Below are 13,795 nucleotides of genomic sequence, written 5' to 3'. Positions count from 1 at the left end.
ACTTTGATAATATATTTGTTTAATCCCATTGAATGTCAAACAAATGTAGGTACAGTAACTGGAGTAAAGAGAAACTGAATAATGTTGTGAGAGGAAAAGTATTTTATACGTTGTGCTGATCGAGAATAAAAGTATAAATATGTATTTATATCTGAATATACTTTCTTTTAACCATTGCCCACTTACGATCAAAATTAATGCAAAAGGCACAAGAAATTAAAGTTTCCGATATTTGGTGATCTTTAGAATTTTGTTTCAGCACGTCTTGGCCAAGTGTTTCAAATGTAATTACCCATTGTTTCTATATATTGTGCTCGAGCAAACCGCTTCATACATTCGTACGTATGTATATTTGTATGCAGCCCACGTATGTCTCTCCAAGCGATGTTTGTCATCGTTCCGTTCCTTCTTATCTGCATCCACTTTAGCCAAAACAGAAATAAAAAAAAAAATAATAATAATAAACTCTTTAACTGGCCTGCAGCTGGTTTAATCTGTGCGCCTGCTTAAAATACCAGTTGGGGATTTTTCCCATGTGATTTGTTGGGGCCGCAGTAATTTCAGTTTCCAATTGGAATGGGGGAACGTCAGGTTATTGGAACGCTGTCTTATTGTGGAACCTACCCATACACACACACGCGGTACACACTCATACACACTGTAACGAAAACTATTTATTTCAATGGTCGTTCACTTTTGTTTGTTTTGTATATAATGCCGTTTTTTTGTGAGCGGATCTGCTCAAATTTTGTCCGCAAAGCAACAGGCGCTCATAAAATACTCACAAGGTTCTCTCCACTTTCGTCGGTCATTGTTGTTGACTTTCTCATACTCACAGACACACAACACATACTTACACACACACCACAAAAGCAAACACACATAAGAATTGTTTGGCGTTGCCGTTAGCGTTGGCGTCATGTTGCGTTGCGTCGCGACAAATAATTGCAGGGCTCCCCAAAACGAAAAAGCCAACAACAACAATAAAAACGCCCAGGACCAGGCGCTTGCAAGATTATGAGCCCTGTTTTTTGGAAGAGTGAGTGTGTTGTTTTCTTTTTTCATTTTTTGTTTCTCTTTCCCATGCTAGAGTCTGTTGCACTCTAGCTAATTGCATTCAGAGTTGCGGGGGTGGTTTCTGATGATGGCGCTCTTTTGTGTTATGTTACTTTTGCGTTACATTTTCTGCGTCTGGGTGTGTTTTTGCTTTTGCTTTGGTTTTTTGGTCATATTCTTTTGTTTCTTCGTGGATTTTCTTTTTGTGCCGCTTTCGCTCCAGTATCCCCATCAGTTTTCCTCCCCACCCGTCTTCTTGCAGAGAGAGATGTGGCGCGCGACCACGCTCTGTTTATCTCTGCTTTGTGTTTTATGCTTTCCTGTTACCAAAACACGATGCGTCATTTTGACTGACGTAACCAGAAGACAGCTGTCTATCAGCTGTGACCTCGGCTTGTCGCCGTCGCTGTCGATGTCAATGTGGTTGCCTCTAGATGGTCGGGGGTGGTTTGAAGTCATTTACCGTTACCGTGAACTGCGGTTTGTTGAACAAGTGCTCAGCATTCAAGAAACGTTGACAAGAGCCACTGTGGTGAGAGTATAACGGTAAAATTGTATAAGTATGTTGCTTGAAATGAAAGCTTACCAAGTAAAGTTTTCGCCTTTGGGGGGCCATCATCATCATCATTTCGATCACGCGGTTAAAGTTAACGGCGAATGTCAAGGCCAAGCCGCGGCACAAGCAGCAGCATCCCTAGGCGCACCAGCCTTGTGCCTCATTCTGTTTGCTTCATAAACCAACTACAGAGCCATCGAAATCAAAAATGGTGGCCCAAGCTGCAAACTACAAAGCTGCAAAGTCACTCCAGTTACTCTGCAACCTCCATCGATGTGGGGGTGGGGGGAGGTCTCTGTCTATGTTGGTCTATGCGGTAAATTGCAACACTACGTGGGCGTCTGATCTCGGTTCGCGCAAGCGCTAAAAGACATAAAAAAGGTCGACCACTTCGTTCCTCCTCACCCTCGAGAATTCACGAACGGGCCAACTTTAAGTAACGCTAAAAGAAAAAGAGACGTAAAAAAGCAAAGCGTCACTAATTTTTCGTGTAGGCTCCCTACAAAAAAATCAACGCGCAACATTGAGGCAGGTCCCTCTACGCGATACGAGGGAACAGGCGCACAAAGCCCGATAGCAAGTAAATGAAACTACACACACAACGCCAAACCAGCAGCCCCAACAACCAGCCAAACGCCAAAGCGAATGGATTTTTGTGTGTATGAGAGAGACAAACTGAGCAGAGTGAGTAAGAGAGTGATGGAGCAAGAGAGAGAAAATTGCCCCCCAAAGCAACATCACACTGGGGCCCCTACGTCACAGCAACCAAGAGAACCAACGAATTGAGACCACAACAGGCGGCCCCATATGTGTGAGAGAGGGAGACAATAGTGGGCGAGGGAGCAAGTAAGTGAGAGTAAGCAACGTGGAAGCGATGAGTGTGAGAGCGTGAGGAGCGTGAGAAGCGTGGGAGAGATGGCGTGCGCACACAATTTGCTTGTAGTATCTCTTTTGTGTTGGATTTTTTGCCACTGTTTAATTTACAGTTACACACACACACACTGACAGACACACAGGTGTCAACATTGCAGTCAACATTGACGTCGACGTCGACGTCGAATGCCATTGCATGTAACTCGTAACTTTTTTGACTGACATCACAGAGGCACGGGTCGTAATTTAGCCAACTGCCGTTGGCTTACATCCGAATGCTAATTATGAGAATGATTTTGGCTTTGAATTTACTTCTTTTACGTTTACTGTGTTGGTTTCTATACTTTTTTAATAAGGGCGTATTAAATTGGCTCAAAAGTAAGAAATGCCCAAAAGGAAGCTGCCAAAGCAATGTACATTAAGAGACCAGAATATCCTAGATGATTGACCCTTAAATGGCTTTTTATCTTAAAATTGTCAAAAATTTGGTGCTCTATCAAGTAAATTTTCTATCTATTGTAAAGTTAAATTATGAACATTGAATGTTTGAATATATATTCATAATTATTATGTATACAACAACGTATGCTTAAAAATAAGTCACAAATGGATCAAACGTTTAGAAATTTTACTTATAACCTACTGAAAAGATTATTTTCACCATCTTAATTAACTATAAAAAGTAATACAATACCCCGACTATATATTGTCCAGAAAAAGGGAGTTATATCAATATAACTTCCATGTTTTTTAAAGAATGCTCCAAAAACTAAAGTTTCTGAGTCCATTATACATTCATACTTCTATTTTAAATTTTATTTAAATAGACTGCAATATAATTTTAAAAATAATAAAGGATTGTATAAGATAGGATTAGTTTAATTGACTTATTAATGATTGCATAATCGTCCACCAGATTCGAATTCCACAAAGAATTCTAAAATATTTTGTCTTAAATGAATTCCTAACCCTTGCTGAAAAGCCTTTACATCCTTAAGCGGAGCAGCAAGAACGGTGGATTCAAAAAACGATTTTAAACGGACAACTTTTTTGTCTCTTATCATCTTATCTTTACGTGGATTACACATACATACATACATTACAAATTTGATTAAATTCAGCTGCGTTCATTTTGTTCTTACCAAACTGAATTAGTTGTTTTGAAGCCAATACTGTAAAGTGGAAGACCCAAGTGTAGACAATCTACCCAGAGAATCAGTCAAGGAATAATTAGGATATTTAAACGTCCAAATTACCCAAGTTAGCGGTCGAATGTTTTGATTTTTGCTATTCAGGACAACCAACTATTTTTGTGGCAGTTGCAAGATGATGGCGATCCCTAAGACATTTGTTAAGTACGTTTTCCAAAAAAAGAAACAACCAAAATTTTGTCATCATTAAATCTTTAACATTTTTGTTTAATTCCAAAACTTAAATTCATTTATCTGTTTAGGTCCTACATTATCGAATTACATGTGCAGTTGCCGACTCTAAATGCGCAGCCGCCTCGGTTATGGTAGATGCAATATGAGGCCAAACAGTCGATTGCCATTGGATAAAACTCATATTCATGCCCACAATGTTGTTTGACACCAATCGTTCGTCCCGTTGGGAATAATGGGCACCCAGTTCAATGGTTGTGGAGTCCAAAGAAAATAAGGAACAATCTGCCATCGGTCGAGTAAGCCAATGCACCATAAATTCCGAGTTCAAAACATTTGTCAACTCTTCTTCATCCATATCGCTAATATTATAAATGGGATCCGTGGTACGTGAACGATTGATGGCCTTCAGGAACGATGCATTCATCTCTCTGGCCGACAAATAGAGCATCCTCAAACGTTGGAAAGCCTCCATGCTGGCAAAACGAAAGGGTAGCTGGCCAGCCCGTATAGCCAGTCTTTTTAGAGTACTGACAATCGTGGTCAAATTGATTAAAAGATGCATGGCATTAGAGTTAGGGGCTAGAAAGGATTCAGATCTTGTAGCGGCAGGTGAATCAATCAGCTGACGAACAATAGAGGGCGATGAGTCGCCTGGATAAAGACTTGTCGTATTATTGGCCGAATCGCCTATTTGCCGTGGCATAATACGAGCCATGACCTGTTGAACCTGTGTGGAATCAAGAGTGTTTCATACAAATTGATCTTACCAAATTAAATGTTTACCTTCTTTGAAGCGTGGTTAGCATTATCCCCAGCTGAAGGTGTATTCCTTTTGCACTCCATTTTAAAATTTCTCTTTAATTTTTTTGTTTTGTTTTCTACCGAAATTTATACGAAACTGAATATTTTTGATAGCTAATGTCAGTAGACTAAAATACTTCAAAAAATACACAAACAAAACCAAAAAGCAAAAAAAAAATAATACAAACACAATGATTCGCTCGGGAAGCACTAAAGAAAAATATCGTTTTAGCCGTCTAATTAAGCAAGGCAAGCAACACGTTTTACCTGCTGATCTTTTTCCTTTACCCGTGCAAACCGATAAGAGCCTTTGTCGAGATGCCTTCCTCCGGCAAGTGCTTGGGTCTGACAATTATACGGAAACTTTGGAGGATCTTTCGTCCACTAATCGTCGATCGACAACATTCATAAATGTTGGTGATTCGAATCAAAATTTATCAGATGTGAAACCATTATTTAGGCCATCAAATGCAAGAAGATCTCAGTCGACTGTTTTATCAACTGATTCAAAAGTTCTTGCCATGGATCTCAATGAAATGATGCTAATGAGATATCGTTATTTATTATCAGATATCGGAAATCAAAGTATTCGCTTTCTGATAGAATATCTAAAGTCTCAACTTACGATAATAGGTGATGTTTGTTGCGGCAAATTGGATCCAATGTATAAAGTATTCAGTTGGTCAATAACCGATCATTTGGCCATGTTTGAAACAAGACGTAATACCGTCTATTTGGATATATTAGAACGTATGCAAACGGAAAGAGAATTGGATAAAATGAAATTAAAAGTCGATATTAATGAGATAATACGTCTACTAGATGCCATACAGGACGATGTCAAGACCAAAACTGATCCATGTCAGGGTTCATTGCGTCTATTAAAGTAAGAAAAATATTTAATTTAAAGCTTTTTATATTAATTTCTTATACTTATAGACATACACAACATGATAATTTGAAGTATTTGACAGCACCCTTTGAGAAATTGCAACTTGAACATGATGACTTGACTTTGGCACTTTCTCAATGTAAGCCAACTGCTTCAGTTAATTCCCAGTTTGCTGCAAGACGTCAGTATGTCAAGTTGAAACGTTTGGATTGTGATTGTGAGTAGATTTGGCAATTAGATTAGCCATTTCATATACATATGTTAACTTTGTATTAGATTTGCATCCAATTGAGGTACGCTATTCTATAAATCTTGCCAACGATGCTGTGGAGCGAGCCAATTTTGTTGATAGTCTGGCTCAAGAGGTAAGCTTGAAGCTAAAAGCAAAAGCAGAGACTTGTCTACTAATGTCCCTTTTTCTTCTTCTTAAAGGCCATAACCGATGAATTGGCCAAAATTGAGCTTCTTACCGAGCAGGATGTATACGTCTGGCAATCTTGTCAGTTAAGCTATGCCCAAACTATAGAAGAGTACAAGTCTCGTATTGAACAATTGCAAACGACCTATGATGAGGATATGGATCGCACTGAAAATGAGTTGCAAGAAATGCGTAATACTCTGCAAAAATGTAAAGATGATCTATTATACTATCAGGAAGAAGTGCAATTCTTTCAGAGTGAAGTTAAACGAACTCAAGATATTATTGCCCAAGAGCAGTTGAAACCAAAGGTAAACAAATAATAACAAAAATTGACGAAAAACTGATTTTAATTATTTCATCTTTTTAGAAATCAAAGGGCAAAGTGAAGATGAGTAAAACGTAATTTCTCACAATTTACATATTTGCTAACATTGCTATGTACCTATGTATCATAAATTCTATATATTAATAACTCAATTCAAATATTTGGTTTTAACTTTTGTTGTTTTCGCTACAATCAATGTTTATTTGATTACCAGAAACTAAATTGATTTCTTGTTGTATATAGATATATTTATGTGTGGTGTATACATATATATATATATATATATTTAGAAGGTTCTGTAAACTGTCAATTTAATAATTATAGCATTAAAATAGTTGCATCTATATATTCTCTCTCGCACAATTTGTTTCTCGTCAGAGCTTACAAACTAAACACACGCCAATTCAACCTGAATCCTAATCCTAAAAACTAACACACAATTATTATAATTAGTTTACATTTAGTTATACATTGGAAGAGATAAATTTATATATATATATATATATATCGATATTAATTATATACTCAGTTAAGAAACTAAAAACAAATTCTTTATACAATATTTTCGACAACGCACACGACTAAATTTGAGTTGGGTTAATTCTTCCTTTTTTGCATTAACAAAAGAATTCTTAAAAATTAGACATATAAAATAATTTGCATAGTAATATCAAGTGACAAAAAGAAAACGTTATTTTAATTCAACACAATTTGGTTAAGTCAATTTAGAGTTTTTTTTTTTTTTTAGATAACATCCGAATACGGAATTTGGTTTTATCTCTTTTTTCGTCGAGCATTAATTCGGCCCATGCGCTGTGGCTGCACGTAATTTGGCCCGCACATTAAGATATTCGGGATTCACATATTGTCGGTCCTCAGCCTCCTCGGCATCGTGCTTCTGGGCAGCTGCCTCATGTTTCTGGGCCCGCTCCAAAATCACACGACCCAATTCCCCTTTCAGATTGGGTATGCCGCCAACTATTTCCGAATCCGGTGAATGGTGCTGATGCTCGGCAGCTGCATGACGTTCCTTTTGCTTGTCATAGGCACGCTGTAGTTCTGATTTTTGATTCAACACCGATTTGCCACTACAAAAAACAAAAGAGTATTAATTTTTGGAGGTTTTCCTTTCATTTATTTGACTTACATGCGCGCATTGAACTTTAATTCTCGATGCAACTCTTTGCGATCTGTATTCTCCATGCAGGGATTTATTAGCTTCTTGGGTAATATCAGACCCTCGGCATCCGTTTGTACCCCAGTGGGTGTGGGCGGTGGGGAACTCGACATGGACATCATGGCTTCGCCGCTTAAGTTCTCAGCCTCAGCAAAACTATGGGTCAATGCAGTATCTGTATGAATATAAAGAAAAGTTCAATTATTGATTAATAAAAATCTTTTTCTTTCATTCCTTAAGCTTTCTCCAGATGGGGGAGCCTCTTTAAGAAAGAAACAACAATCTTTCCTAGTTAGTTAGCAGGCAATGGCAAAGTTTAATTGGCACTTGGCCTTCGACCAACCAAGAAGTGTTCCATAAATCAGTCTGTGCATACAATGCACATGGCACACACAGCTCACAGAGAGAGAAAAAAAATACCAACAAACACAACACGAACCACAGACAAAAGCCGTCAAAAGCGTAGTCAGTCTTCTGTGTTGCCGTGTTCATTGTTGTTCTTGCCGTCGTTTATTAAGGTTAAATATTTCTTCTCATTCATGTCATTGTCAATTTGTTGTAACAAAAAAAAAGCAAATATATACAAACATATATATACTACATATAAGAAAAGAACCCAAACCACTATAGCCATATTTTTTATTTTTTTTTTTTTTGCTTTCTGTAAAACTAACTGGCTGGCGGCTTCAAGTTGGTTCTTTTGCTTTCTTCAACTTCTTTTTGTTCACCCATCATCATACATGTATTAGCCCACATTGGGGCCACACATTTTGGAGCACTGAACTAGTTAAATTGGCTTGCCAAAAACCAAAAGCGAACCTAAACTAGATTAATAGTCAACGATAAGGGACACAACATACTTACAGAAACAAACAAAAACCAGATAAAGCCGTTGAAATATGCGTTATGAATGGAAACGGGTCAATGACTTTAACCCAAAGTGAAGCAAAATGCATGGGTGAAAAGTTAAAAGAATGTGTCAAAAAAATTAAATGAAAATATCTGCCAAATGCAAATAATGGGATTACAATTTAATTGTTAACATGGAAACGCAATTAACAAATATTTAAGTTTGTTTTATCTGTTGTAGATTAAAAGAAGTTATGAAATTCCTTACAGACTCAGTTTTACAGACTTCATTTTAGCAATATTTATAACTAAATATTGTTGCTTCAATTTGCTTCATTAAGTATTATTTGTTTATTGAATTATTGTTTGTTTTAAACACTTTTTATTTGCACAATATTGTTAGTTCAATACGTGTCAATCAATATTAATTGTTCAATATTGATAATAAATTTGTTTGCTTTAACTTTAAATCCAATCAATGCATCAATTGATGCATTCATTCAATTGGAGACTTCAAGTGCAAAGACTTTGCAATTTGGGATAGGAAAGTTAGTTTGCACAAACAAAATTTATGGCAAGGAATTTAATCTTCAAGAAGATTATTATTAAAATTTTTTATTTGATTATTTTAGTAAAATAAATCAAGCATTTCTTTCAGAGTTGCTGATAATTCTACTTCACAAGTATTTACCTATTATATTTCTTTCCATGTTAATAACAATAATATTAATAATATGAAACTAAGTTGAAGGCTCTTTTTAAGTAGCAAGTATTCATATTTTATTGTTCAGATTTAGTAGTTATAGTTTATTTAATATTCTAAAGAAATTAATATGAAGCACTTAAAGACTTTATTTTGAGTTTCAACTCTGTTTAGGTTCTCTTCTAAGTCATATTTGAACTACAGCAATTTCTGTTTAAATATTCATTGCATTCTTTTTGGATGCTGATAATCTCTAGAATAACAATCTAAAAGTTTTTTCAATAAATAAATTTTATTATATTCATTGATATAACATTATAGTCAAAATAGGAAAAGATTAAACGAGAGTTAGATGTCTATTTATATGGAAAATATTTACTTTAGAATGTATAATTCAACCACGACAAAAGAGATTTAGAGACTTTTTCGTCAAATTTTAGAATGCAATTTGCTATTTTTCTTCCGAAAGTTTCGTGAAGTAAGAAACAACTTTTAGAACCATTGACGTTAATTAAACAATCAACTAAAAATCGAAAATGTTGGTATATGATTTTTTTCAAAAAATCATATTCATTTAGACGAGACTCTAAAAAATCGACCTTCATAATGATATTCAGTAGGCAGATGTTAATAAGATGCATAAATTCTTGCAAAAGAATGTTAAGTTTCAGTTTTATTGTGAAATGTACTAAGTTTCAAACGAATAAAAAGAGTTAAAAAATTCAATAAAACACTTGATTGATTGATATTATTTAATTTGCATAACAGTTTTCTAATTAATTCTTTTGTTTCGACTTAAAAGTAAGCCAAATTAAATTGATCTTCATCGGCTTGTTATATTTTATAAAGTTACATTTTTCACTTATATATTTTCATGAATTTTTCCTATTTTCTTTTGAAATCAAGTCATGACAGCGTTAGGTTAAAGCTTGATAAATATCTTTAAAGTTTGACTTTCTTTTCAAATACTCAACTGTAGTGCTGGTATGTCATGGCTTGTTAGGCTTAAACTAACTTGGCCTTTAGTTCTAATCAACTTCTTTTATTTTTATTTTTTTTTGTTGTGCGTTTGTCTCAATGCTTGAAAAACTTTTCTTCTCTTTATACATTTAAAATGCAAGACAAACAACTTTCATTTAGTAACCATAAAGAAACAACTTACAGTGCGCTTGATACGAGTATATATTTCTCTTTTTTCTTCATATCATAAATTAGACACACTCCACACATACATATGTATGTACATACATAGAGGCCTTCCACAAAGGGCTTGCATTATGATGCCAATTTGATTTATGCTTCTGGTTTCGGGTGAAAACAAATTGCATATAATTAGTATGAGGGTTTTGGGTTGGGCGACGTCGACGGCGACCCTTTAGAAAAGTCACCGCCATTATTTCATTTGCGTTAATTTCACGCCCAGACAAACTAACCACATTGTTTGAAGACGAGGAGGAGACATGGAGACATGTGTGAACGACGTCATTAACCCACATGAGTTGGACAATTTTCTAATATGGCTCTGCGCGCATTTGGCTAAGCTGGAACTACTGGACACAGGCGCTGAAAAATTGCGCAAGTGAAAACTTGTTAAACGACTCCGTCTCGGACTCAGACTCGTACTTGTAATCGTAAACGTAATCGTAATCATTCAAACAGGCCTCTCTGTTGGCATGCCCAACTATGGCCCACTCTATAGAGTGCAGGGTATGGCATGGTATCGTAATGCCTTAATGCCTTTGGGGGCATTAAGTCGTCAAACCAATCAATGAGTCTCTTTTAGAATAGATGCAAGTCCCCCGACCCTTAAGCCTTTTTGTAACCAGAGAAATGCAAATGCAAATCGAACAAGACAAATTAATCAAATAGATTTGCATACAATTTCCGATTGTGCCATATAAAATACGTATGTATATATGCAACTTGTTTGAGACATTTGCATATCTTTAAAAGATATACACACGTTTCATAATTATGCTTCAGGCTTACAAATGTTAAAGGTTAATTTTCATGGTCATTTAATGATCTCGCATGAGAAGACAAAAGACCGAAAAAAAAAATCTCACAAATGTTTTTTTTTTTTCTGAATTGGCTATAATTTGTCGGAATTATATTGAAAATATGTTTGTGTGTATGTGTGTGTGTGTGTGTGTGTGGATCTTATGAAATTGATTGATTGATTTCAGCAAATTTGTCAAATGAACTTTGTTCCTTGTATTGAGCGAAAAAGAAGATGGTATGACAGCTAATTGAAAGTTGTTGTTGATGAAGAATGAAAAATAGCTCAAGTACTTTAACGACTCAGATCAGCGTGGATTTTATTGCTTGTTTTCATTCAAAATTACTCAGAATAAAAGTTTTTTACAAATCTTAAAATGAATCGTTTGTATGTTAATAGAATTATGAAAAATATTAGAAAGTTAAAGTACATAAATCTTATTAACAATTAAGAACCGACATACAAATCAACCAAGTAAATAAAAAGGAATTATAGAAATTTTATTCTATACTTTTGCCATTATATTTTGCTAAAATATTTAATACCAGAAAGCAAGAATGTCGTTTCATGGGCCAAGAGCATTGTTACCCAAAATGGGGGAAAAAATATTTAAACAGCTTTCGTCATTTAATTAACTTCAATTGTCACTGCACAAAAGATGCTTACAGAGAATTTCACAAAAGTTTCTTGTTTTCTTATCTTTTATTAATTATTCTTCTTGCTGGAGTTCATTAACTGAAACTGATAAAATAAGCAAGATAATTTAGAGAACATAATTTAAAATATTTTTTAATTAATTTATGGAATCTTCAAAACATTTATCTGCAAGATGAGCCACATAAATGTTTTTTTTTGTCCAAATTTTCAAAAAATTCATGGTAAGAAATGATATTTTGTTTGCATTAATCCACTTCTAGATTGAAATTATAGTAAATCACTGATTTAGCTAGTTTGATATATATTAAAATTATATTAACTAACTGATTTGCCTAGTTTCATATAGTCGGTTTAATTATTTTACCCTCTTGTTAGATGAAAACTAATAGTATAGAATTCTTTTCAAGATTAAACATTTTTTTGAAAACCTGGAAGGATATAAGACGTTGCCATTTTCGAGTCCAAATAAATTTTTTTAAATTTTATCGTAATCAAAATTGACATTTCCCTTTCGTTATGTTTCTAAATTAAGTTTTCTGCCCACTTCACTTAGTTATGTTAGTTTTTTTTTGTCAGTGTATCACCTCAAAAATATTTTAATTTAGTTTTCAAATTCTAAAACTATTCGTAGACCAGAACAGACCTGATAACCTGACAACCATCTGTTAATGTTAAATTTCTTTCCGAATTCCATTTAAGTTTATTAGTAAACAATATGTGTAAAATCTGTTTTTAAACCCCACTTAAAGTATATAGAATTTATTCAATTTAGTTGAAAGAGCTCCATAATAAGCTTTAATGAAAATGTAAATTGATGAGGTTTTAGAATTTTTGCTATATAATGAGTTAATATGACTATTTTTTTCAATCTACTTTGACATTTCCAATTCCTAAAATTCAATTTATTCATATTAATTTCATTTGACAATAAAAAATTTTCTCACAGTGTACTTTTTGTGTCAATTCGAAGCATGATTCGAGTAAGTAAACAATGTTGCCAGTTTTTGTTTTCTAACTGAGTTTGGCAATTTCTCATAAAGAATAGCTTAGACATTTGAAACACTTTCGACCTTATCAGATTCCGAACTTTTATAGCTTTTCATCTAGCAAATGCCACTCGGCATTTCATTCATCATTTAACACCATCTCTCCACATACGATATTTCAATGTCTTTTTAGTCATGCCACAACGATTTCACTTCTATTGTCTCTATGGCAGAATTGTAAAGACCTCCCCATTGGAAACAAAAAGGGCAGAGGAATTCAAAGAAAAACAACACTCACTTTCAAAGACCGACATACGGCTCATGATGTTTGATGAAATATTTGAGCCCGGTCGCTGCATTGTTAGGCCAGGACATAAAATGGAAACTTTACACAAATATTGAAAATTTATAGATAGAGGTACACCAAAAAGTATTTATATAACACACAAAACACACAATTTAAAACGTTGCTTTGATTGTTTTGCCAGTTTTGTTTCAAATGGCCTACCAAGTTGGAGAAACCCTCCAAAAAAAGGGTCAGTTAGTTAGAGTTAATCAGCTGTTACCCTGTCTAGGTAAATATATTTAATATGTTATTATTATTAACACAGTTGCTTTCGTTTTCGTTTGAAAAGAGCTTTTCGAGCTCTTGGTCTGCGGCGTGTTCTTATCAACACAAGAAACTGCAAAAAACTGTGTGAGCCAGTGGAAAATAATGGTAACCGGACCCCAAATGCAACGGGCAACTGACTGCACAATCGATTGCTGTTTCTGTTGCTGTTGCTGCTGCTGCTGCTGCAACTATTTTAGGCTTCCTCATTTGGCCAAGTAGGTGAGGGGAAGGGGATGGAGTGGGGTGGCGGCTTATGCAAGGCAACCCCCTCAAACAAACCAGCCGAACGACCTAGATACTATTTACAGGCACGAGCAGCGTCAGCTTTTTTCTTTTTTTTTTTGTGTGTAAATTTATTTTCTCGGCTTGAAATTCTCTGAAAGTGAAAGCTTTTGTTATACGCAAATGCACAAACATATGTGTGTGTAGGTGAACGTGTGCATCCTTGACCTGCGAGGACACAATGGGGCCAGCAGCATCCAGGCTAAACAAAAGGGAGGGA

The 13,795-nt window shown here is 35.1% G+C and overlaps 3 protein-coding genes and 1 long non-coding RNA gene across 4 annotated transcripts; 1 reads left to right on the top strand and 3 right to left on the bottom strand.

Moving 5' to 3' along the window:
- Positions 1-654: 654 nt before the first annotated feature.
- On the bottom strand, positions 655-2,118 carry LOC111518613. Its single transcript, XR_002724021.2, has 2 exons — positions 1,643-2,118; positions 655-1,583 (listed from the first exon to the last, which is right to left on the bottom strand). It is a non-coding gene; the product is annotated as an uncharacterized LOC111518613 (long non-coding RNA).
- Positions 2,119-3,871: 1,753 nt separating this feature from the next.
- Positions 3,872-4,777, bottom strand: LOC111518612. The gene is made up of 2 exons (XM_023175951.2): positions 4,654-4,777; positions 3,872-4,597 (listed from the first exon to the last, which is right to left on the bottom strand). Exons 1-2 carry the CDS (start codon positions 4,711-4,713, stop codon positions 3,947-3,949), a joined length of 711 nt encoding a protein of 236 aa, XP_023031719.1. The 5' UTR covers positions 4,714-4,777; the 3' UTR covers positions 3,872-3,946.
- Positions 4,778-4,807: 30 nt separating this feature from the next.
- On the top strand, positions 4,808-6,461 carry LOC6641887. The gene is made up of 5 exons (XM_023175733.2): positions 4,808-5,557; positions 5,611-5,780; positions 5,840-5,928; positions 5,996-6,292; positions 6,352-6,461. The coding sequence occupies exons 1-5, from the start codon at positions 4,863-4,865 to the stop codon at positions 6,385-6,387; spliced, it is 1,287 nt and encodes a 428-aa protein (XP_023031501.1). The 5' UTR covers positions 4,808-4,862; the 3' UTR covers positions 6,388-6,461.
- A 518-nt stretch (positions 6,462-6,979) lies between these two features.
- Positions 6,980-13,190, bottom strand: LOC6641886 (protein FAM107B). The gene is made up of 3 exons (XM_002065376.4): positions 12,979-13,190; positions 7,457-7,661; positions 6,980-7,397 (listed from the first exon to the last, which is right to left on the bottom strand). Exons 1-3 carry the CDS (start codon positions 13,037-13,039, stop codon positions 7,106-7,108), a joined length of 558 nt encoding a protein of 185 aa, XP_002065412.1. The 5' UTR covers positions 13,040-13,190; the 3' UTR covers positions 6,980-7,105.
- Positions 13,191-13,795: the final 605 nt, after the last annotated feature.

This window comes from Drosophila willistoni (genome assembly GCF_018902025.1).
Source record: "Drosophila willistoni isolate 14030-0811.24 chromosome 2R unlocalized genomic scaffold, UCI_dwil_1.1 Seg167, whole genome shotgun sequence".
Taxonomy (NCBI): Eukaryota; Metazoa; Arthropoda; class Insecta; order Diptera; family Drosophilidae; genus Drosophila; species Drosophila willistoni.
Note: the sequence above shows the minus strand (reverse complement) of the source record. Positions and strands in the feature narration are given on the sequence as shown.

Excerpts from the sequence above, each read along its gene's own strand:
- LOC111518612 (XM_023175951.2), bottom strand. The coding sequence starts at position 4,713 with ATGGAGTGCAAAAGGAATACACCTTCAGCTGGGGATAATGCTAACCAC. Across the intron at positions 4,598-4,653 it reads CTAACCACGCTTCAAAGAAG|GTTCAACAGGTCATGGCTCG; the intron begins GTAAACATTTAA and ends GATTCCACACAG.
- LOC6641887 (XM_023175733.2), top strand. The coding sequence starts at position 4,863 with ATGATTCGCTCGGGAAGCACTAAAGAAAAATATCGTTTTAGCCGTCTA. Across the intron at positions 5,781-5,839 it reads GAAACGTTTGGATTGTGATT|ATTTGCATCCAATTGAGGTA; the intron begins GTGAGTAGATTT and ends ACTTTGTATTAG. Across the intron at positions 6,293-6,351 it reads AAGAGCAGTTGAAACCAAAG|AAATCAAAGGGCAAAGTGAA; the intron begins GTAAACAAATAA and ends TCATCTTTTTAG.
- LOC6641886 (XM_002065376.4), bottom strand. The coding sequence starts at position 13,039 with ATGCAGCGACCGGGCTCAAATATTTCATCAAACATCATGAGCCGTATG. Across the intron at positions 7,662-12,978 it reads CCGTATGTCGGTCTTTGAAA|ATACTGCATTGACCCATAGT; the intron begins GTGAGTGTTGTT and ends ATATTCATACAG. Across the intron at positions 7,398-7,456 it reads TTAAAGTTCAATGCGCGCAT|TGGCAAATCGGTGTTGAATC; the intron begins GTAAGTCAAATA and ends TGTTTTTTGTAG.